Genomic DNA, 24,654 nt, shown 5'->3' on the forward strand with positions numbered 1-24,654 from the left:
CTGAATTCCTATTTCTGAAAAAGAACAAACATATCTACATCAATGGCTGAGACTATGACACAGTGAAATATTATTTGTCCTTTACCATTCCTTCCCCCTCAAAGATGTTGCCTATTTATTCTTATGTCAAGTGGATGAAAAGATTTCCATACTTCCACATATGAAAATAACTTCCTACCTTTAGTAACTTGTTTCAAAGTGGATGTTGAGGGTGTCTCAGGACGCTGAGCCTCTGAGGAACCTGGAGCCATCTCTTCTACAGAACGTGTCTCTTTGGTCTTTGCAGCAGGGCTTGCCTCTTTTGGAGGGCTGAATTTGCTTTCATTTTCTTTTATCAACAACTCTGATGTAGAAACACTCGTTTCTCTGATCAAGAAATTATCCATTAACCTGCTCCCCTGCTTTAAAGACAATCTGGAGGCTATAGGAGTATCTACCTTGACAGCAAGATTCTTTGATGAGGAAGAAGCAGGAAATTTGGGTGGTGACTCTAAAGCAAACTGCAACAGATGATTCCTTGAAGTACAAAAAACACAACAGATAATTAAGATATCAAATTTTATACAATAAATTAACTGACATATGCTGTTTTCCCAATTAACCTTGTTTTCAGAAATACAGGACTTATACTATAATGACAAACAAACCAAAGTTTCTTCTAGAATAACTCAAAGCAATAAATCTAACTTAAAAGGCAGTTATGTGTCAATAAAACAAAATGAAAGGAAATCAGCTTTAGACCAAAGAGAATAGCTTATATGAGACCTAATCTCCAACTGTAAGTAACTTTAAGATCTGAACAAAATATACTGATAGAGTCTGGATATTGTTTCCACCAAATCTCATGTTGAAATGTGATTCCCAATGTTGGAGGCGGGACCTGGTGAAAGGTGATTGGATCAGGAGGGCGAATTTCTCATGAATGGTTTAGCACCGTTCCCTTAGTGCTGTCCTTGTGACAGTGAATTCTCATGTGATCTGGTTTAAAAGTGTGTGGCACCTATGCCCCCGTCTTGCTTCCACTCTCAACCACGTGATAATGCTGCGCCTGTCTTTTGCCTTCCAATGTGATTTTTAAGCAGCCTAAGACCTCACTAGAAGCTGAGCAGATAGCTTGTACAACTGCAAAACTATAAGCCAACTAAACCTCTTTTCTTTGTAAATTGCCCAGCCTCAGGTTTTACTTATGGCAATGCAAGAATGGCCTAACACACATTAAAAAAAAAAAACCAACTCTTTGTAGGCACTGGACTGAAATCAACACAAGGCTGCAATCCCTGATAAAAAAGAAAACATTAAGTAATCCAACATTTCCCCAAGACTTTACCCTGGAAGCATTTTCTAGGAATTGGGTATTAAAATGAAGTCTAAGCAGGAAATAGTTATCTTAGTAGAGAAAATCAGAGATCAGAGTTCTGGGCAAAGGTGTCCAGGATTGAGGGGTCAGAGTACTTTCTGATGTGGTAGCTACTGAAAGGGAACCCCAGAAGTCTGCTCAGAAATTCACATCCACTTCTGCTCATCTCCAGGGCTGCACATGACTAGACAAAAACACAGGAGACCCAGTAGAAAGCTGATACTGGTAATTTAAAATCCCAAAGGTCAGTGCTGGAAAGTTAGTTATTAGCACTGAAGTCTAGCCAAAGCTGAGAAATCTTTATGAAGACGATGGATATTCAAGTGAGATCCCACAAAGGTCTCATCTTAGAAAAATGGACCACACTGAAAAAATACAAGTAAAACTCCAACAGACCTAACCTACGAAAACATTATACCAGGCCTTGACAGAACAAAGATGAAGAGCTGGTAATTTAACTGCCTGTTAGAACAAAATGCAACCAATACTCTAAGCTTCCAACTTAAAAGGTTAGGAAATGAACAGTAAACAGCAAAAATAAACCAAAAGAAGAGAGGAACTAATAACAGATACTAGTGAAACAAGTGAAGCCAAACATTGGTTCTTTGAAAAAAATTAACAAAATTATTAATTGCTACTAAGACTGAACTAAGAAATACATGAGAGAAAATACAAATTACCAAAACAAAGAATTAAAAGAAGACATCTTTATAAATCCTATAAAAAAGATAATTGGAGGATATTATAAACACTTTGTAATAAATTTTAAATTTTAGATTAAATGGACAAATTCTTTGAAAAGCACTATTCATCAAAATTGACAAACAGAAAACCTGAAGAGCCTTTATTATCTATTAAAGAAACTGAAGCTATAATTTAAAACTTTCCCACAAAGAAAACTCAAAGCCCAGACGGCTTCACTGGTAAAAAATTCTACCACATACTTAAGGAAGATATAATATCAATATTATATGACCTCATCCAGAAAATGGAAAAGAACAAACACTTCCCAACCTATGCTGAAGTCAGCATAACCTTGCTAACAAAACCACACAAGCACATTGTAGGAAAGGAAAATTATTCAATAATTTTCCAATAATTTCTCATATAGACACAAAAATCCTAAATGAAATATTAACAAATAAAATCTAAAGATAAATTTTTAAAATGTGATGTGTCATGACTCAGCAGAATTTATTCCAGAATGCAAGGCTGGTTTACTATTTGAAAAATCAACCAGTGCAATTCCCCACATAAGCAAAATAAAGGAGAAAAACTATATAATCATCTCAATAAATGCAGAGAAAGCATTTGATAAATTTTAACACCCATTCAAAATAAAAACGTTCAGATAACTAGGAATAGAAGGAAACTTTCTTAATCTGATAAAAGATATTTTCACAAAAGCTATAGCTAGTATCAGTCATTAGTGAAGCACTGACATCTCCTCCAAAGACAGGAAATAAAACAAGGATGTCTATCACCACCACCTGGAGAGAAAACTTTATTTACAAATAAAATGATTATGTACAAAGAAAATCCCAAAGAATCTACTAGGACCTAGAATAAGAGAATTTTCAAAAGATTCTGTATCTAATGTCAATAAATAAAAATTAATGTTATACCTATATATTAGCAAACAAAAAATAAAATTTTAAAAAATTTTAAAATACCACTTAAAATGTCATCTGAAAATATTAAATATTTGTGAATAAATTTAATGAAAATGTGCAAAACCTATGTCCTGAAAACTATAAAACACTGCTTAGAGATAAAAGGCCAAAATGAATGAAGAGCTATTTCACGTCAATGTTAAGAAAGTGGGCATTTTTCCCACATTGATTTATAAACTCAAGGCAATCTCAATCAAAATACAAGCTACTTTTTTGGAAGTGGAAATCATATATGCATTCTAAAATCTATATGGAAATGCAAAGGCCCTAAAATGCCAGCAGTCTTGAAGAAGAGCAAAGTTAGAAACTTGAACTACCAGATTTTAAGGACTTACAATACACCTAAATTATTAAAGACATTGCAGTATTCACTTAATGACAAAGAAAATATGAAACATAATGTGTCCACAAATAGACTCATACATACATAGTCACTTGATTTACAACAAAGGAGTCACTGCAATTTAGTGAATCTTTTTAATCATGGTGCTAGAGCAACTGAGTATCTGTTGAGAAAAAAAAAAATGACTCCTAATACTTATCTCCATCATACACAAAGATTAACTTGAATAAGTTCATAGATCTAAATGTAAAAGCTAAATCTGTAACAATCTTGGAAAAAACATATTTAAAAATCTTGATAGGCAAAGATTTCTTATCATTAAAAAGCACTAACCATTAAAAAGGCAGAGAGAAAAACTGAACTTCATCAAAATTAAAACATCTGTTCGTCAAAAGATACCCTTAAGAAAACGAAAAGGCAAGCCACAGACAGGAAGCAAAAAATCACAATACATATATTTAATCAAAATACACAAAGAGCTCCTACCAATCAATAAGAAAAAGACAAAATTCAATTTTCTTAAATTGGACAAAAAACTGAAAGACACTTAAGAATAGTCAATGGCACATTAAAAGGTACATTAGTCATCAGGAAGGGGAAGGGAATGAGAAGGGAAGGGATAGTCTTGCTCATCTGTTAACTATAATAACCTTACTTCTTTAGAATGTGGCTAAGAATCAAGAGTCAAAATAGGCCTTTGTGTAGACATGGGCAGCCCTTAAATCTATGCAATCAATTCCATGGACTTCTGTAACTGAAGTCCCTGCAACACTTGTTCTGAACAGAAACATGTAAACAGCAGTCTAGAACCATTTGGCTAAACAAGCAGTGGTCCACCCAAGCAAAAATTCTTTTTATAGCAGCTTAAGGTATCAACACTATTGAAAATATAGGCAATATATCATAATAATTAATAATAATAATAGGAATCTTTTTAGGTTCCTTTGTTCTAGGTATTATATGCTAGATATCTTTTACTATAGCTCTTCATTTCTAATCCTCAAGGTATCGACAGTATTATCATCATTTTTTAGATGAGGAAACAGAAGGCAAAGAGGTGAAATATCTTGCTCACAATCACTTTAGAACTAATAAGGCCTAGACCAACTCCCAGTTCTGCCTGAATTCAACATGAGTATGCTTTAAACTATAGAATAAAAAAGGTGAAACTATATTCTATATCCTCTTTGTGAGCTGTTGAGGGAATTATCTACTTGAATTGTCATATAAGATGTTTAAATTCTTAAACGTAGAATATTTGCAGAAAAACTTATCCCTTGATGGTGGATAAACAAAAGCAGTAAATGATGTTCTCTACTCTCAATTCCTGAAAACGATAGAGATGGACGCTGGCTACAAAAACAGACAAACAATATTCACTTAAGTCAAGAATGATGCTACACTTAGACAAAAATATTCTAAGAAATGTTCAACAACAGGTTAAGAACATTATTTTAAATAACACTAAGTCAAGGAAAAAAACACATATTCTTTGAAAGTAAAAGTCAAAGGTCAGACAAAAATATAAGAGCTATATGTCAGCCTTGTAGCTGAAAAACCGCAATTATTTCCAATATCCCTTTTATATTATTAAATCTAGAATATTAAATATTTAAAGTCATAATGGCACGTAAAATGACAATGACAGATGAGAATGCCAAGAAGAAATGAAACTGACAAACAATATAAATATCTTACATTTTGGTCATAGGATTAAACTTCCTCCCTCATAAATCTTAAACCAGAGTTCAAACAGATAATGAAATTGGTTAGCTTGAATTTTTTTTTGAAATCCTAGGTTTGCAAATGAAGTACCACAGCACTTTACATATGACAAATGTTCACCACGATGATGCCAAGAAGAACAGCAATTCCAAGAAAGCAAAGAGAGAAAGGAGCGAACATAAACCATCCCAAATCTACAAAGAATGCTTCCCACCCTACCACATCCACTATAATGAATAATGAAATCGCCTATTCCTTTCAGGAAGGAGAGGGGACAGAGGAGAGCTCAACAATTCCATGACCTCCCCTTAAGTAACACCAAAAGGTCTGTGAATCCAAAGATACTGATCACTTCTCTTCAACAAACAGATGCTGTTATTTGCAAGGCTTCCTTTATCCTACCTAACAGGAAAGTTGTTATGCTTCAGTACTAGCTGAGAAAAACGGGAAATAAATTCCCTTTTAAAGGCATGGCCCCACTGCCTCATAGATTTCAAAAATAACTGGTGAAAAATGTTAAGAAAAACAGTAACTTTAATTGGGAAAATCAGATAATTTTAAAGTTTCTTAATCTAGGAAACTATGCCATCTTTTTTAAACTTCTTTTTTAAACTATTCCATCTTTTTTTCCTTAGGAAATAACTAACCATCTGATTTCTAGAATGCACATGAAATTAGCTCAGACTACAGTCGGCCCTTCAAATCTGCCAGTTCCACATCTGTGGATTCAACTAATCACAGAGCAAAAATGTTCAAAAATTAATAAAAGTAACAATACAACAATAAAAAATAAATTTTAAAAACACAACTATTTATATAGCATTGTATTAGGACTATAAGTAATCTAGAGGTGATTTAAAGTATAAGGGAGGATGTGTATATGCAAATACTATGCCATTTTATGTCAGGGACTTCAGCATCACAGACTTTGGAATTCTTGGGGGTCCTGGGACCAATCAATCCCCTGTACTAAGAGAAAACTGTACTAAACTTGATCATTTTTAGAATGCAAACCAACAAAGAAATGTGCAATTTACTGAAAGAAAACTGTTTATATTTTTTAAAGCAACATAAGGTACCTCTAAGAATGTTCCAACAAGCCTAGAAGTCCCATCCAGTCACATGCCACACAATGACGCTTTGTTCAACAACAGACCAAATACATGATGATGGTTCCATTAAACTTATCCAAGTGTAACGTCCAATCCTGAAAGCTCAATTCATGCTAAATGCCCTATATAGGTGTACCATTTTTTATCTTTTATATCATATTTTCACTGTACTTTTTTCTATGTTTAGATGATTTAGAATATTGTAGGCATTGTATTGCAACTGCCTACAATATTTGATATAGTAACATACTGTACAGGTTTTGTTACCTAAGAGCAACAGGCCCTGCCATATAGACTAGGAGTGTAGTAGGCTATCCCACATGGGTTTGTGTAAGTACACTCTATGATGTTCACACAACAACCAAATTGCCTAACGACACATTTCTTGAACATATCCCTTTTAAGCAACATATGATTAAACTTAATTACATGGGCAACTGACCACTATCTAAACACAGTATGTCCTTCAAAAAAATTCTTGCTTGACTTGCATGATTAAAACTAAAAGTAATTCAAGATAGTGAAATGCCTTTTCATATCCCTTTGGGTGATCAAACTCACTTTCATACAGTCATGCAACTGACAGGAATTAAAGCTGCATATCTGAGCTTTATAAAGTACAAGCAATTACATATTTCAAATGCCATACCATTTAATACATGCTGAATAAATCAGATTAAGAATTAATAGATTAATATATAGCAGACAGAATCAATTATAGATATGTGCATATACAGGAGTTAGTACACATATATAACATACATATATTACTTAGCTCTATCCATTGAGTGGGGCTAGAAGCACTATCACCCCAGTAGCAACAAGCATACCCAGCACCAGATCCTGGTCACTAAATATTATTCTTCAATAAGAGGAGCTCCTTGAAGAAATGGCTGATTCCAGGGCTTGGACAGGAAAGCAAGTATCTTTAGAGCACCCAAAAGTTAAGGAGGTCCTCAAATCTGCATTTTAACTCTTAATTATTCTATACTACAGGAGAATTTCTGTTAAGTAAAGGAAGGAAATCTTACTTTAGTAAATTTTCATGTGTGAGTGACTACTGTTACTTCCCTTCTTTGACTATAAAATATGCAACCCTGCATTTCCTAATCCAAAAGTGCACAAAGAGAGAACACATATACAAGGCGAAAGTAGTTAGAGGTTAGTCGCAAAATTAAATCATACCGTGCAAAATTCAAGCTTTTTACCAGTTCATCTAATATGCGGTTATTTTTCAGATCTGCCTCTGTGACTGTCTAGGAAAAACAAACAACAGATGAAAAAAGGTCAAAAACAATAATTAACGTCATAATCTTGTTTTAGAAAATATCTGACCCATCTTCCTGAGGTTTTCCATCCCACTAAGTCTTCTAAGGCAGCCTCAAAATAAAATTAATTTATCTCATGCTAATATAAAATTTTAAAACAGTGAATCAGTATTTGCTGACTGGAAGCCTGATAAAAGCTCTCCAAAACTTCTCTTAAAATCATATATACTCTGTACTGACTACAATCGTAACTAATATAAGCAAGAATCTTTCTTCAAAATGCTAGCACTCAGCTTTCTCAAAACTTTCTCTTGACAAACAGAAGAGGAATGGTCTCTTAAGTACTAACACTGGGTGAGGCATTAAGCGTTCAAAGAGAATTTTAAAGTAAGACTGGTTTTCTGTAAGGCAAGAGAAAAGTGATAAACCCAATAGTTATTTAGTATGAGTATCACACAGTTTATCTCAGTGATGAGACCATCTTGACAAAAGCAGTGTAACATACTACAAAGATCTTAGACTTGGGAGCCAAATCACAAAATTTCTTACACAGAAATAGTTTTGAAAGGTTTAATAACACCCTGATACCACGTACCTACCAGAGAGGCAAAACTAACCAAACTCCTTACCTAGTCCTAGTGTCCGCTGTTAGACCTCACCTGTCTCTTCTTTCTTTATTCCCACTTATGTTTAATTGTGCTTTTAGTCTACTTTTCCACCTGTTCCCACTACTTGAACAGTTTCAGAAACAATAACAACAAACATCTAGTGTTTTCCCTAAAGCTCCGGGAGAGGAAAGAGGTAAGAGAACAGGTAGGCTGGATTGAGCCCAATGGCCAAGCATATTTACCTTCTGCACAAATACTTAGACTAGTTCCTTGCAAATAAATAATCCTATCATCAGAGTTTCTACCAAAGTGAGAAATTACTAAAAATTAGAAGCCATAAAGACATGGGTCATAAAAATAAAGATTACTACATGCTGAATTTAAAATTAGTTTTTACTTACTAAAATACATTTAGGTTTTCAGAAATCTTGAAGAAAAACTGAACAAAGCCCGGTTCTTCTTACATGTACTTTAGAGGTCCTTTCTGAAAATGTCTTTCATATAGCTTAAGTCAGTAACTGCACATCATCCTACATATACACAGGCTTTTATGTATACAAAAAAAAAAACAGAAATATTTGCTTGCAGCAGTCAGTAAATTTTTTAAAAAAGGAAACAAAAACTCACCACACAACAAGTTGGACACTGAGTTTTATAGGACAGAAATTTTCTTATACAGAGAGAGCAGTCTGCAAAACACAAAGTGCAACATAATGTTACTTAAGCTATACTAATAATACAGGAATATGACTTCTAACAAACTCTTAAGCACTAGACTATTTCCATCATCTAAGGTATAATCAATCATAAGCTTAAATTTCTAGTACCTCTACTCTATGCACACTTACACATGTGATTAAACAGCATTTTAAGGGAAGGTAAACATAAATATTGTAAGTCCTGTGGATACCACACTACACAAGCAACATACATCACTGGGTCCTCCATCTGCAAAACAGTAACTATACGTGCAAGACTTGGGCTGGGTACTATATAAACCTGCCATATAGCTCTACTGCCTATCATTTGAAAATATAAATTTTGAAACAACAGGCCGGGCACGGTGGCTCACACCTGTAATCCCAGCACTTTGGGAAGCCGAGGCAGGCAAATCACGAGGTCAGGAGTTCAAGACCAGCCTGGTCAGCATGGTGAAACCTCATCTCTACTAAAAATACAAAAAATTAGTCCAGCATGGTGGCGTGCACCTGTAGTCCCAGCTACTCGAAAGGCTGAGGCAGGAGAATTTCTTGAACCCGGCAGACAGACGTTGCAGTGAGCCGAGATCATGCCACTGGACTCCAGCCTGGGCAATAGAACAAAACTCCTGTCTCAGAAAAAGAAAAAAAAAAAAAACAAAGAATATATACATATTAAGAAAAAATATATAGCCAGATTATCAGATTAGGAACTTCTATATCTTAATTCTATAAAATAATGTCCATCATCCCACATTTAATAAGCACTTTTGTGGCAGGCACTAAGGAAAGTTCTTGAGCTCAAGGAGCTAATAAAATAGTGAAGCAATTACAGCATAATTCCACATACTATATCCTAATAATTTAAGCAGGAAATGGGCATAAACTAAATTCACCACACTCAAGGCAGCATAAAATGTTCTCCCAGTCAAAGAAAAAGCAGATGTAACTAATAGAATGGTACCTTACTAATTAGCTAAGCTAATTTACACTAGTAGCCCAAATTCAGCTGTGTTAAGAGGCCTCATTAAAAAGGATTCTACTTAATTGAGGAGGAGACAGTATGATTTCAATGATACAGATAATCCAGAAAATAAATAAGTCTTGCCAGCCTCAGTAAGAGTACCCTAGGAGGAAAAACAGAGGAACACATTATGAAAAGGATAAAACAGGCAACAGGTTGAGTTCTCCTAGGAAACAAAGATGAATAAGGGGACCAATTTGCCACATAAGGGGCTTGGAAGTCACCACTCTGTCTTAACAACAAGTAAAAAGCTGAACAAACTGAAAAACCAACAACTTTTCTTACATCCAGCAGAAAAGCAAGGTCACAGGGCAAACTGCTGGCCCCCGAACTGGAGAGAGAGAGAGAGGTAATACTATCACAACTTACTGGAACAGAAACCCACAAACAGAAACCTCCACAGGAACCAGAGAAGAAACCTGTGCTGGAACCAGTGCTGGAGTAGGAGAAATGAATTGCTGGAAACTCAGTGTGGGCAAGTCTGAGAGTTAAAAACTCCAGGGGACCCTGTCATTGCAGGTATGGGGAGGATGTCCTCACATTTCTGTGAGTTTTAGTTCCAGGAGTTCTACAAAGTTCTACAGTGAATACTGGAGAAAAATTCCCTAGTCCTTTCAGCAGGAGGAAGGTAAAAGTAACCATTTCTAAATAAGCCAGAGTGGTCTTTTTTTTTCTGTAACCTCTGCCTCCTGGGTTCAAGCGATTCCCCTGCCTCAGCCTCCTGCGTAGCCAGGATTACAGGTGTGTGCCACCACACCCAGCTAATTTTTGCATTTTTAGTAGCGACAGGGTTTCCCCATGTTGGCCAGGTTGGTCTCAGGTGATCCACCTGCCTCGGCCTCCCAAAGTGCTGGGATTATAGGCAGTGAGCCACTGCACCTCGCCCAGAGTAGTCTGTTCTTAACAAGGCCCTCCCTCAGGAAAAACTATTTTACCAGAGCCAAATCTACTGGGGTTTTATCAGAGTCCAACTGACTCAGGAAAAAGGAAATATACAACTCCAGCCCTCTAACCATCCTGTCCTATCTAAGGAGGGGAAAACTGAGGAGTACTAGTGACATTCACAATCCAGGGACAAACTTCACTAAAAGAGAGACCTAATCATAGGACAACAGAATATGTCCCCTCTGTCCATATCTAAAGGCCTATTTACTACAATTCCTTTTACCTAGTATATCATTTCCAGCTATTAAGAAAAAAAATCACAAGGAAAAACAGTTTGAAACTGAGAAAGCAACAGAACCAAAGTCAGATATACAAAAAATGTGTGAAATTATCGGACCAGCAATTTTTAAAAACTATATGCTAAGGGCTCTAATGGAAAAAAAAGACAACATGCAAGAACAGATGGGTAATATAAGCAGAGAAGTGGAAATTCTAAGGAAGAATCAAAAAGGAATGCTAGTGATAAAAAAAAAAAAACACTATAACAGAATGTCTTTGATATGTTCATTAATAGACTGAACACAGCTGAGGAAAGAATCTCTGAGCTTTAGGACATGTCAACAGAAACCTCCAAAACTGAAAAGCGAAGAGAGAAAAAGACTAGAAAAATGGAACAGAATATCCAAGAACTGCAGGATGACTACAAAAGATGTAACAAACACATAATGGGAATATCAGAAAGAGAAGAATGACAGGAACAGAAGAAATAGTAATGGCTAAGAATTTCTCCAAATTAACATTAAGCACTAAACTACTTATCCAGGAAGATTGGAGAACAAAAAGCAAGATAAATGCAAAAACAAAACAAACAGACACCTCAGCCAATCATATTGAAACTACATAAAATCAAAGATAAAGAAAAAAATCTTGAAGGAAGCTGTATGGGGGCCTTATCTACAGAGCAGCAAAGATAAGAATTACACCTGACTTCTCACAAACCATACAAAAGAGAGTGCAGTCAAATATTTAAAATATTGAGAGAAAAACACCACCAAACTAAAACTATACCCTGATTCAAGAGATTTTGGTCAATAAATCACATCCTTAATATGTGATATTGATTCAACAATAACAACAACAATTTTTAAAAAATTAATAAGTTGTTACTATTGAGTTGAATTATATGAAACTGACATTTTTTGTTAAGTTAAAAATGGACAAATATTGGCAATTTCATGTGGTTCAACCAAACATTGCACTTAGTATGTGCTCTGTTCTAAGCACTTTACATGTATTAACTCTTCTGATCCTTACAGCAACCCTGAGGTTGGTATCAATATTAGTCACATTTGACAAGAAGAAAAATGAAGCACAGGGCTCAGCTAACTTGCCAAAGATAATGGAACTAATAGGTGGCAAAGGCAAGCACCAGAGTCCATACTAATTTAAAATTACAGATGCTCCTTGACTTAACATGGGATTGCATCCTGATAAACCCATCATAAATTGAAAATATCCTAAGCCAAAATATACTTAGTATACATATCACTAGTCTGGGAAAAGATCAAAATTCAAAATTCAAAGTATGGTTTCTACTGAATGTGTATTGCTTTCACACCATCTTCAAGTTGAAAAATCCTAAGTCAAATCATCATAAGTCAGGGACTGACTATATTTAGAAATATTTGTTTATGATAAATATATAATAAATATTATAAATAAATATATATTATATATTTATACTATAAATTATGTATGATTATATAAATATGTACCATGTTATATAATACATATGTATACAATATATTATATTGTATATATATTATATATACATGTCACTATGTACCTATATATAGTATAAGTATACATTCTATATTATGTATACTTATATAAATAAATAACATTTAATAAGGTCACATGCATCTTTTAAATTAGTATTTATAATAAGGCTACTGCTCTCTCTTCTACATAATCTTGTGTATCATTCATTTTCTTTTCTTTTGAAATGTGGAGAACCAGATATGGAGTCCTAAGTAGATCAAGCCTTAGGCTTAATTTAAGTGTACTAGACTACTACCAAATATGTACTGGTAAGCTGCAAACCAGCATAATTTATTTTCTAATAAGCAACTATGACAACCCTCCATTCAAGGGAGAACAGCTGAAGAGTTTTGAATTCATGTATTCCCAGGGGTTTCATTTAAATCACCTATGAAGTTTGTCTTTCCATCCAAGAAAGCCCAAAAAAGATGTGTGGGCAGAGTGGGAGACAGTACAATAACAACAATGAAATAAAGGGTAGTTTCATGGAAACATCCAAGCCTTGGGAGAAAGGGCATCTCTAATCCCAAACAAGATGCTGCAATCTGCTGGCTTTCAAACATATAAAGAGTCTAGCATCTTTACAGTACAAAGGAATTTTCTAAAACTTAAACCAACACTTTCTGTGTGAAATCTTAAGGATTTTATGAAAAAGAAAAAAAACTGTTTAGAAAAAACATCTGAAGTGTCCAGTTAGATGGAAAAACTCCAGTTCCCAAAGTGAAAAGAACAGGATGTCCAAGAAAGCTGAGAAGGTTGGCATCTGCCTCCAGTTCTAATGTTAAGTAAGGGACAGTTAGGTGATAAGAGAATAACATCCCTCCAACTAAAGACTAGCATTTCAAAATTTCCAGAAGTGCAGCTCTGCAAAATTGTATGTCCCTTTTGTATGCATAGCTATTTCTCTTCTCTGTCTTGTTTCACAGTGCTACTTAATGAGAATATAAAAGAAGATAAACACGTTGATTACTTCCCTAATAGAATCTTACGTTGTCTCCTGAATTAGCAAAGGTTTGTGAGTGGAACATCTCATATTTCAGATTTTTTTAAAAATGAAATTGCTTTTTATTCCTACACAAGCTTTGATTAATTTTTTGAGTCCAAATCCACAAAAGAAAAGAAAAAGACTGTTGGCCAAGCTTTAAAATAATGGTAATTTATCACTGTCCACAAGCCATTATTTCATCAAGGAGCAAATATTTTGATCACCTTCCACTATCAAGTGAGAAAAATTATGCAAAGAAATTATGCGAGTGCAAAGAAAATTGGCACTTGAGCATATCAGTCTTTTCATTTCTCACATAATGGCGTTTTATGGGTTAGAGTAAGTCTGCTCCCTCTTACCACCAAAATACTCTTTAATAGCACAAATTTGGATCAATTTAATTGACCATTCTGCAAGGCACCCCACTCACACCTTTGTACCTGCAGAACTACAAACGTAGTGTTTATTACTCATACCCAAAAACCAGAACATAACAAAACAAAGTGACTTAAAATGATAAATCATAAAATGTCTAAGAAGCAGGAATAAATACCTAGGATTCTGGATCACCAATTCTAGTCAATCCAAGATGATACCAGAACATGACAGACCTGGCTTCTACTAAAGCTCTGGGGGCTTTGTGTCATTAAAACAACAATACAGACCCAGAGCAAATTTTAGACATGACAGGATTTGTGACAACTGGTGTTCAGTAGAAAAGGCCTACTGAATAGTGAGACTTCAAATGTGAAAAATAAATCATCGTTACTGAAATTTCCCTCCACTGACTTCCTCTTAGATAAAGAAGGGCATAAGTGACAGCTGTAAGTTATGAAGAAGTGAGCAAAGGACATATATCCCTAGGGAGGGAAACAAAAGACTAGCACTTACATCACGTGGGCTACTTGAAAACCTGGTTTCTGAACTGCCTGAATCTACACACTGACAGAAAAGGGAACCAGATTGAGAGTCACTGAGAACAAAAGCAAAGGTCTGGACTAGTACCACACTCATTGGCCACTGTGCCTCCCCCAGGCTCAGCAAGGAAGAAGAAAACCGCAACTTTCTCCCTGGGAAGAAAAGAAGTGGAACATGGTCCACTATTCTAGTTTTTCCAAGAGCTGCCCAGAGGACTGGCTTCTATGTAGCACCACTAAGCATGAACCCAGGACGTTCTAGGTGACCGGAAACTGTTAAAAACAAAAAAGTGCTGGGTGGCTTGCTACGGATTCTGAGGACCCATAGTACTGCAGACAGAAGCTGATACAGCTCTGTGGCTTCTGCTGGGAGGGGCGGTAGGGACAGAACAGTGGAGTGTGCAATCCGCATTTGACTTTTTCAGAGGACTGCCTATGGGAATGGTTTTTGTCTCACTCAACTTTGGGTGCTTTGGATTGACATACTTTAGATTTTGGAGGGCAGCTGAAAACAAAAAAGAACTCAATGGCTTACAGCAACTCGGGAGAACCTGCAATACCATGAACAGACACCAAAGAGAGAAAAAGAATACCAGCTAATGAAAAAACTGACAAAATCTCTCTACTTGGGAATTTGTAATCACAAGCCCAAGGAAGCCACATCCATAGAAAGGGCTTAAAAGAAGAAAAAACAAACAACAACAACAACAAAAATCAGCATTATTTTTAAGGCTGGAGAAAAAGAAGAAAAGAAAGAAAAAAAAAGGACAAAAAAAGAAAAGGCTTAAAAGGTCCCCTAGAATCCACAGTCAAGCTGACTAGTGAAGGTCTTTCTCTATATTGTAGTGCCCCCTTATCCACAGGAGAGACATTCCATAAACCACAGTGGATGCCTGAAACCACAGATAGTACTGAATCCTGTTTATACTATGCTTTTTCCTATACATACTTACCTATGCTAAAGTTTATTAATAGGACACAGTAAGAGATTAGGAACAATAACTAATATAGAATTAAAACAATATATTATAAGAAAAGTTATTTAAATGTGGTCTTTCAAAATATCTTGTGCTGTACTGTAGATTGTACTATAGATCTTAGCAACCTCAGCATACAATTTTCTTTCCTTTCCTTGTTAAGTCAGGAACTTTCACCTTTTCACTTAAAGGAAGCATTTTATGATTTCTCTTTGTCATATCCAAATTGCCAGCATCACTACTCTTGTGCTCTGGGGCTACTATTAAGTAAACTAAGGGCTACTTGAACACAATTACTGTGATACTGCAAAAGTCAATCTGATAACTGCGATGGTCACTAGGTGTTTAACAGTGGATAGCATATGTAACATCAATACACTGGACAAAGGATGATTCGCATCCTGGGCAAGACAGCACAAGATTTCATCAATGCTTTACTTAGAACAGCGTGCAATTTAAAACATTAATTATTTATTTCCATAATCTCCCATTTAGTATTTTCAGACTGCAGTTGACCACAAGTAACTGAAACCACAGATAAGGGAGGACTGCAGTACAAAGCCAGTCTGTAAAGAATGGAAGAGGTGGCTGTTTTCTTAACAGCCCAACACAAAGTAACAAGGTACATAAAGAAACAGAGAAACATGGCCCAACCAAAGGAACAAAATAAACCTATAGAAACTGACCCTGAAGAAACGGAATTATATGAATTATGCAATGAGGAATTCAAAATAAATTCATAAAGATGCTCAATGAGCTGATGAATAAATAAAATGAGAATATCGGAACAAAATAAACCTATAGAAACTGACCCTGAAGAAACGGAATTATATGAATTATGCAATGAGGAATTCAAAATAAATTCATAAAGATGCTCAATGAGCTGATGAATAAATAAAATGAGAATATCAAAAAAAGAAAATATTAAAAAAGAAACAAGTTTTGGAGCTGAAGAACATAATAACTAAATTGAAAAATTCACTATAGGAATTCAACAGCAGACTTGATCAAGCAGAAGGAAAAAAATCTATGAACTCAAAAACAGGTCAGGTACAATAAAAAAGAAGAGTCACAAGAAAAAAAATAATGGATAGTGAAGAAAATCTATAGTATTTAAGGGATATCATCAAGTAGACAAATATACACATTATGAATTTCCAGAAGGAAGAAAACAAGAAAAGGACAGATGCCTTGCTTTAAGAAATAAGGGCCAAAAGCTTCCCAAATCTGGAAAAGGAAACAGATATCCAGATTCAAGAAGCCTTAATGACCCTAACTAGGATAAACACAAAGAAGCCCATGGTGAGACACATAATAATAAAACTGTCAGCTTGGGCAACATGGCGAGACCTCATCTCTACAAAAAAATTAAAAAATTAGCCAGGCATGGTGGTGCCTGCCAGTGGTCCTAGCTACTCAAGAGGCTGAGGAGGGAGGATGGCATGAGCCCAGAAATTTAAGGCTGTCATGAGCTATGACTGCACCACTGCACTCCAGGATGGGCAACAAAGCAAGACCTTACCTCAAAAAAAAAAAAATTGTAGTGTAACCGTCAAAAGTCAAAGACAGAATTTTTAAAGCAGCAAAAGAAAAACAACAATCATCATGTACAAAATAGCCTACATAAGACTATCAGCAGATTTCACAGAAATCTTGCAGGACAGAATGAAGTAGGATGATAGATTGAAAGTGCTGAATGGTGGGGGGAAAAGCCTTACCAACCAAAACTACTATTTTCAGCAAAAATGCTCCTTCAGAAATGAAAGAGAAATACTTTCTCAGATAAACAAAAACTGAGGCAGTTCACCAGCACTAAACCAGCCTTACAAAAAATGCTAAAGTGAGTCATCAAATTGGAATAAAAGGGCAATAGGTAACAACATGAAAATATATGAGAACATATATAAAGTCAGTGGCAAAGGTAAATACACAAAGAATACTGTAATATTTTAATGGTGGTACAGAAATCATTTTTATTTCTACCATAGAATTTAAAAAACAAAAGTATAAAAACCATAACTATAAAATATGTTAATGGAACACAATATAAAAACATGTAATTGTGACGTCAATAACATAAAGTGTTGGGGGAAGAAGTAAGAGTAGAGTTTTTGTTTGAGATTAGAGTTAATTTTGTTATTATAGCTTAAAATAGATTGTTATAAAAATAAGATGTTTTATAAAAGCCACATGGTAACCACAAGGAAAATGCTTACAGAAGATATACAGAGAGAGACAGAGAGACAGAGACAAAGAGAGGAAAAGCTTATGACTATTAAAAAAAAAAAATCAACAACGCACAAAGGAAGAAAGCACTAGAGGGAGAAAGGGACAAAAAGCTACAAGACAGATAGAAAACAATTTACAAACTGGCAATAGTAAGTCTTTCCCTATAGAGTTTTAACTTTAAATATAAATGAATTACATTGCCAAAAAAGACACAGAGTAGCCAAATGGATTTTTTTTTAATCAAGCTATATACTGCCTATAAGAGACCTACTTTACATTTAAAGACACACAGACTGAAAGTATAAGGGTGAAAAAAGATGTTCCATGTAAGGGTAACCAAGAGTGCAGAGGCAGCCATACCTATAAAACATAGATTTTAAGTCAAAAACTGTCATAAAACACAAAGAAAGACATATAATAAAAGGGTCAACTCACCGTGGAGATATGACAATTACACATATATATGCACACAACATCAGAGCAACCAAATATTGACAGAACTGAAGGGAGAACTAGACAGCAACACAATAATGCTAAGCTTTTATACTCACTTTTGGTAATAAGTAGAACAACTAGAAGGAAGACCACTAAAGAAACAGAAGACTTGAACAGCACTGTAGACTGCATGGATCTAAAATATAGTTGTCCTTCAGTATCAAAGAGGGATTGGTTCCAGGACCACCCCACAACACCAACGGATGTTGGTTCCAGGACCACCCCACAACACCAAAATCCCATGGAGGCTCAAGGTCCTTATATAAAATGATATAGTATTACGTTTATATATAACCTACACACATCCTCTCATACACTTTAAATTGTCTCTAGGTTACTTATAATACCTAATACAATGGAAACGCTTTATAAATAGCTATTATAGGCCAGGCGCAGTGGCTCACGCCTGTAATCCCAGCACTTTGGGAGGCCGAGGTGGGCGGATCACAAGTTCAAGAGATCGAGACCATCCTGGCCATGGTGAAACCCCATCTCTACTAAAAATACAAAAATTAGCCGGGCGTGGTGGCACGCGCCTGTGGTCCCAGCTACTTGGGAGGCTGAGGCGGAAGAATCGCTTGAACCCAAGCAGAGGTTGCAGTGAGCCGAGATTGCGCCACTGCACTCCAGCCTGGAGACAGAGTAAGACTCCGTCTCAAAAATAAATAAATAAATAGCTATTATACTGTATTTTTAAAATCTGTATCATTTTTACTGTTGTATTGTTGTTTATTTTTTCCCAAATATTTTCAATCCGTGATTGGTTGAATCTGCGAATGTAAAACCTGTGGACAACAGAGGGCTGATTGGATAAAGAACATGCCATCCGACAACAGCCGAACACACATTCTTCTCATGCACACATGGAACATCCTCCAGAATACATACCTATCTTAGGTCACAAAACAAGTCTGAACAAATTTTAAAAGACTGAAATCATACCAAGTATCTTTTCCAATCACAATGGAATGAAAATAGAAATCAATAGCAAAAGGGAAACTGGAAAATTCACAAATATGTATAAATTGAATAACACACTCTGGAATAACCAATGAGTCAAAGATATCAAAATGGAAATTAGAAAACATCTTTAGACAAAGAAAATAAAAAGAGAGCATTCCAAAATACGATATGCAGCAAAATAGGTACTAAAAGGGAAGCACAGCAATACAAGCCTATATTATAAAAAAAAGTAGCGAAAAACAAAAACAAAAACTAAAAAAAAACCCTAACGTTACATCTCAAGAAATTAGAAAAAAAGAATTAAGCCCAAAATGAGCAAAAGGAAGGAAAAAGTAAAGGTTAGAGCACAAATATACAAAATAGAGAACAGAAAAACAAAAGGAAAAAGATCCGTGAAACTAAGACTTTTTGAAACCGACAAATTTGACAAACCCTTAGCTAGACTAAGAAAAAAATGATAGATAATGATAATAAATATCAGAAAAGAAAAAGAGAAACATTATAACTGATGCCACAGAAATAAAAAGGATCCTAAGAGACTACTATGAACAATTATATACCATCAAATTAGATAACCTACAGAAATGAATAAACTCCCCAAAAAATACAACCTACCAAGACTAAACCATAAAGAAAATCTGAATAGAATTATAACTACCGAGGAAATGAAATAAGTAATCAAAAACTTCCTAACAAAGAAAATTCCAGGATCAGATGGCTTCACTAAAGAATTCTACCAAACATTTAAATAAGAATCAATGTCAATCCTTCCCAAATTCTTCAAAAATAAAAAGGAAGAAGAAAAGAAAGGAGAAAAGGAAAGGAAAAGAAAGAAGAGGAGGAGAGAACACTCAAACTCATTTTATGAGGCCAGCCTGATACCAAAGTCAAATACGGACATTACAGAAAACTACAGATCAATATCCATAATTAACACAAATGCAAAAATCCTCAACAAAATACTAGCAAACCAAATTAAACCACACATTCAAATACAGCATGACCAAGTGAGATTTATCCCTGGAATGCAAGGATAGTTCAACATATATATTCAATCAATATGAAACACTACATTAACAGAATGAAGAATAAAACTCACATGATCATCTAAACAGATGCAGAAAAAGCATCTGACAAAATTCAACACCCTTTCAGAATAAACACTCTCAACAAACCAGGAAAAATGGAAACTACCTCCACACAATAAGAGCCGTGCAATCAGCCCTCTGTATCTATAGGTTTGCCTCTGAAGATTCAACTGTGGATAGAAAATATTCAAAAAGAAAAAAAAAGTAACAATACAACAATAAAAAAATACAGTGTAACAACTATTTTGTAGTATTTCATTGCATTCGATATTGTATTATACCTATGCTATGTTGGGTATTATGCACAGAGTATTTATATGTGCATAGGTTATATGTAAATACTGCTATTTTATATAAAAGGCTTAAGCATCCACAGGAGGTCCTGGAACCAATCCCCAATGGAGACAAAGGGATGACTGTATTTGATAACCTCACAGCTAATATCATACAAAATAATGAAAGACTGAAAGCCTTTCCACTAATATCAGGTCAAAAGCAAGGTTGCCCAAAGTAGCCACTTCTATTCATCACAGAATGAGAAGTCCTAGCTAGAGCAATTAGGCATGAAAAAGAAATTTAAAAGCATCCAGTTTAGAAAGGAAGAAGTAAAATTATCTCTGTTCGCAGGTGACATGACCTTATATGCAGAAAACCCTAAGGATTCCGCCAAAAAAAAAGCCGTTACAAGTAGAAATAAGTTCAGCAAAGTTGTAGGATACAAAATCAACATACAAATACCAGTAGTGTTTCTATACACTAACAACAAAGAATCAAAAAGAATATTAAGAAAATGTCCCATTTGTAGTAGTATCAAAAAGAATAAAATAAGAATAAACTACTTAATCAAGGAGGTAAAGGATTTGTACATTGAAAACTACAAAAGATTTATACATTGTGCTGAAATAAAGACACAAATAAATGGAAATACATCCTGTATTCATGAATTGGAAAACTTAATATTGTTAAAACAGCCATACTACCCAAAGCAGCCTATATATTCAATGCAATCCCTATCAAATCCCAATGGTATTGCTTATAGAAATAGCAAAATATTTCTAAAACTCATATGGAACTACAAAGGATTTCAAATAGTCAAACCAATCATGAGAAAAACAAAGCTAGAGGCATAACACTTCCAAACTCCAAAACATATTACAAAGTTACAGTAATAAAAATAGTATGGAATGGCATAAAGACAAACACATAGGCCAAAAGAACAGAATAGAGAGCACAGAAATAAACCCCAGCATAATAGTCAATTGATCCTTGACAAGACTATATAATGAAAAAAGGCCAGTCTCTTCAACAAATGGTGCGGGGAAAACTAGATTTCTACATGCAAAATAATACCTTATCTTACACTATACACAAAAATCAACTGTTAAAATGTTAAAATGGATTAAAGACTTAAACATGAGACCTGAAACTACCAATCTCTAAAAAAAAAAAACCAGGTTAAAAGCTCCATAACATTTGTTTTGGCAATGATTTCCTGAATATAACACCAAAAGTACAGGCAATAGATGCAAAAACAGACAAGGGGGACTATATCAAACTAAAAAACTCCTGCACAACATAGGAAATAGGAAAAAGGCAACTACAGAACGGGAGAGATATCTGCAGACAATTTATCTGATTTTAGCTTGTAAAATATATAAGGAACTCTTACAACTCAATAACAACAAAAAAAAAAAACTTAAAAGACTGAAATACAGATTTCTCTAAAGACATACAAACACCATCAGGTATATGAAAAGGTGTTCAACACCACTAATTATTAGGAAAATACAAATCAAATCCACAATGAAATACCACCTCACACTTGTTAGGATAGCTGTTATAAAAAAAATATCAATAAGCAGAAAACAACAATTGTTGATGAGGCTGTGGAAAAAAGAGAACCCTTTTACACCACTGATGGGAATATAAAAATGGCATAGCTGTCATGGAAAAGAATATGGAGGGTCCTCAAAAAATTACAGAATTACCATATTCTATTAGTCCAGCAATTCCAATGTTGGGTATTTATCCTAAATAAATAGAAACAGAATTTTCATTACAGCACTACTCACAATACCCAAGAGGGGTAAACACCTAAATATCCATCAACAGATAACTGGATAAAGAAAATGTGGTATAGACATACAATGGAATATTATTAAGCCTTAAAAAAGGAAATCCTGCCATATGCCACAAAGTAAACGAACCTTGAGAACATTATGCTAAGTGAAATAAGACAATCACAGAAGGACAAATACCTCATGATTGCATTTACATATAAAGTACCTGAAGAAATCCAAAATCATAGCAGCAGAAAAAATGGTAGTGTTAAGGACTAGAAGGAGGGAGAAATAAGAAGTTGCTATGCACTGGGTGGAGATTTTCAGTCATGCAAGATAAAAAAAGTTCTAGAGATCTGCCGTACAATAATGTCCATATAGTTAATAATAATGTGCTATGCACTTAAAAATGTGGTAATAGCATAGGTTTTGTTGTTTTTTACCACACATACGCACAAAATTATGAGCCCTACATAAAAGACTACTCTAGACCCACCCTAAACAGAGGTTAAAAACAAATCCTAACAGAACCAATCTAATCTGGAAGTAATTTAACTGTCTGCCACAACAGAGTCCAACATTCCCATAAAGAATAAAACAAAATCTAGACACTCAAAAACACAAATACAGGTTGCACGTCGCTAATCCAAAATTCCGAAATCTAAATGCTCCAAAATCCAAAACTTTTTGAACACCAACATGACGCCACAAATGGAAAATTACACACATATGTACTTAACATAAACTTTGTTTCATGCACAAAATCATTAAAAATGTGTTATAAAATTCCTTCAAGCTATGTGCATAAGGTATATAAAAAAACATAAATTCATTTTGTGTTTAGACTTGGTACCAACCCCAAGGTAATTCACTATGTATACACAAATATTAAAATCCAAATTTCAAAACACTTCTAGTACTAAATATTTCAAATAAAGGACATATAACCTATACTGAACACAAAGAAATGGAATTTGATGAACAATACATGAAATGAAAATTTCACTGGATTGAACTAACAGAGGATACCGCAGAATGAAAAGTCAATAAACTTGAAGTCAGAGCAACAGGAATTATCCAAAATAAAGCACCGAGGGGGGAACCAGAGGTGAAAAAAGAAAAGACAGAGAACATTGGTGTCTACAAGTAAATATCAAGTAGTCTAATGAAGTGTAATGAGAACTGAGGGTGAGAGCAAGCATGTCAACAAAAAAATATTTGAGGCCAGGCATAGTGGCTCACTATGGGCAGTTGAGGCAGGAGAATCCCTTGAGTCAAGGAGTTTTAGACCAGCCTGGGCAACACAGGGAGACCTCATCTCTACAAAAGTTTAAAAATTAGCTGGGCATAATGACACATGCCTGTAGTCTCAGCTACTTGGAAGGCTGAGGTGGGAGGATCACTTCAGCCTGGGAAGTCGAGGCTGCAGTGCTGTGATCGGGCCACTGGGTGGCAGACAGAGCAAGATCCTGTCTCAAAAAAAGAAAAAAAAAATTTTTGAACAAATAAAGGCTAAAATTTTCCCAAATATAACCACATAGATAAAAAAAACTCAATGGATCCCAAGCAGGACAACCAAAAATAAACCACATTAAAGCATATGACAAATTTCTAAAAATCACTAAATAACAGAAAATATTAAAAGCAGCCAGAGAAAATGACAACTTATGTACAGAATGTGATAGATAAAAATACCACACCTGGTTTTATCTGAAACCAAGGAAAGCCAGAAAACAGTAAATTGGCATTACTAGAAAAAAAAATAAATTTGTCAACCTAGAATTCTACACCCACTGAAAACATCTCTCAAAAACTAATATAAAGAAGACTTTTTGACAAACAAAAGTTGAGAAAATTCTTCAGCAGTATATCTGTACCATAGGAAATGTTGAAGCAGGGAAAAAGAAAATAATACCAGAAATAAACTTTGATATATATAAAGGAAAAGAAAGTATCAGAGATGATAAATATGTGGGTAAATGTAAAAGATATTTTATCATGTCTATTCTCTGTAAAAAATAATTGACTGTCTAAAGCATATGTATTGTAGGGTATATAATAAATACACACACACAAAATGGAAACAACAATAGGATGACAGGAGCATCAGCGGGGGAATGAAAGCACACAGTTGTCACAGTCTTACATTATTCAGGCAGAACAGTATTGTTTGAAGAGAGATCATAACAAAGATGCATATTTTAAACCACCACCAAAAAAAAAAAAAAATAGTACATCTAGTAAGTCAACATGTTGAAAAAAAATACTAAAAAAAAAATAGTACATCTAGTAAGTCAACATGTTGAAAAAAACAATACTAAAAAAGTTCAATTATTTCACTATGAAAATGCAGGAAAGGTTAGAATAGATGGGCAAACTGAAACCAAAATGCAAAATGGTATATCTAAATACATAAATTTTAATTA

General features: G+C 34.7%; 1 protein-coding gene across 3 annotated transcripts in view; it reads right to left on the bottom strand.

The window, feature by feature from the left end:
- Window positions 1-24,654, bottom strand: part of RAD18 (RAD18 E3 ubiquitin protein ligase) — a 99,228-nt gene that overhangs the window by 63,508 nt on the left and 11,066 nt on the right. For all 3 annotated transcript variants that reach the window (XM_002758601.7, XM_017965050.4, XM_008982083.5), the window contains exons 3-5: window positions 8,714-8,775; window positions 7,396-7,466; window positions 179-516 (exon numbers count right to left, since the gene is read on the bottom strand). In XM_002758601.7, coding sequence (XP_002758647.2) covers window positions 179-516; window positions 7,396-7,466; window positions 8,714-8,775 — 471 coding nt within the window. The remainder of the gene's footprint in view (window positions 1-178; window positions 517-7,395; window positions 7,467-8,713; window positions 8,776-24,654) is intronic.

Source organism: Callithrix jacchus, chromosome 15, assembly GCF_049354715.1.
Source record: "Callithrix jacchus isolate 240 chromosome 15, calJac240_pri, whole genome shotgun sequence".
Classification (NCBI taxonomy): domain Eukaryota; kingdom Metazoa; phylum Chordata; class Mammalia; order Primates; family Cebidae; genus Callithrix; species Callithrix jacchus.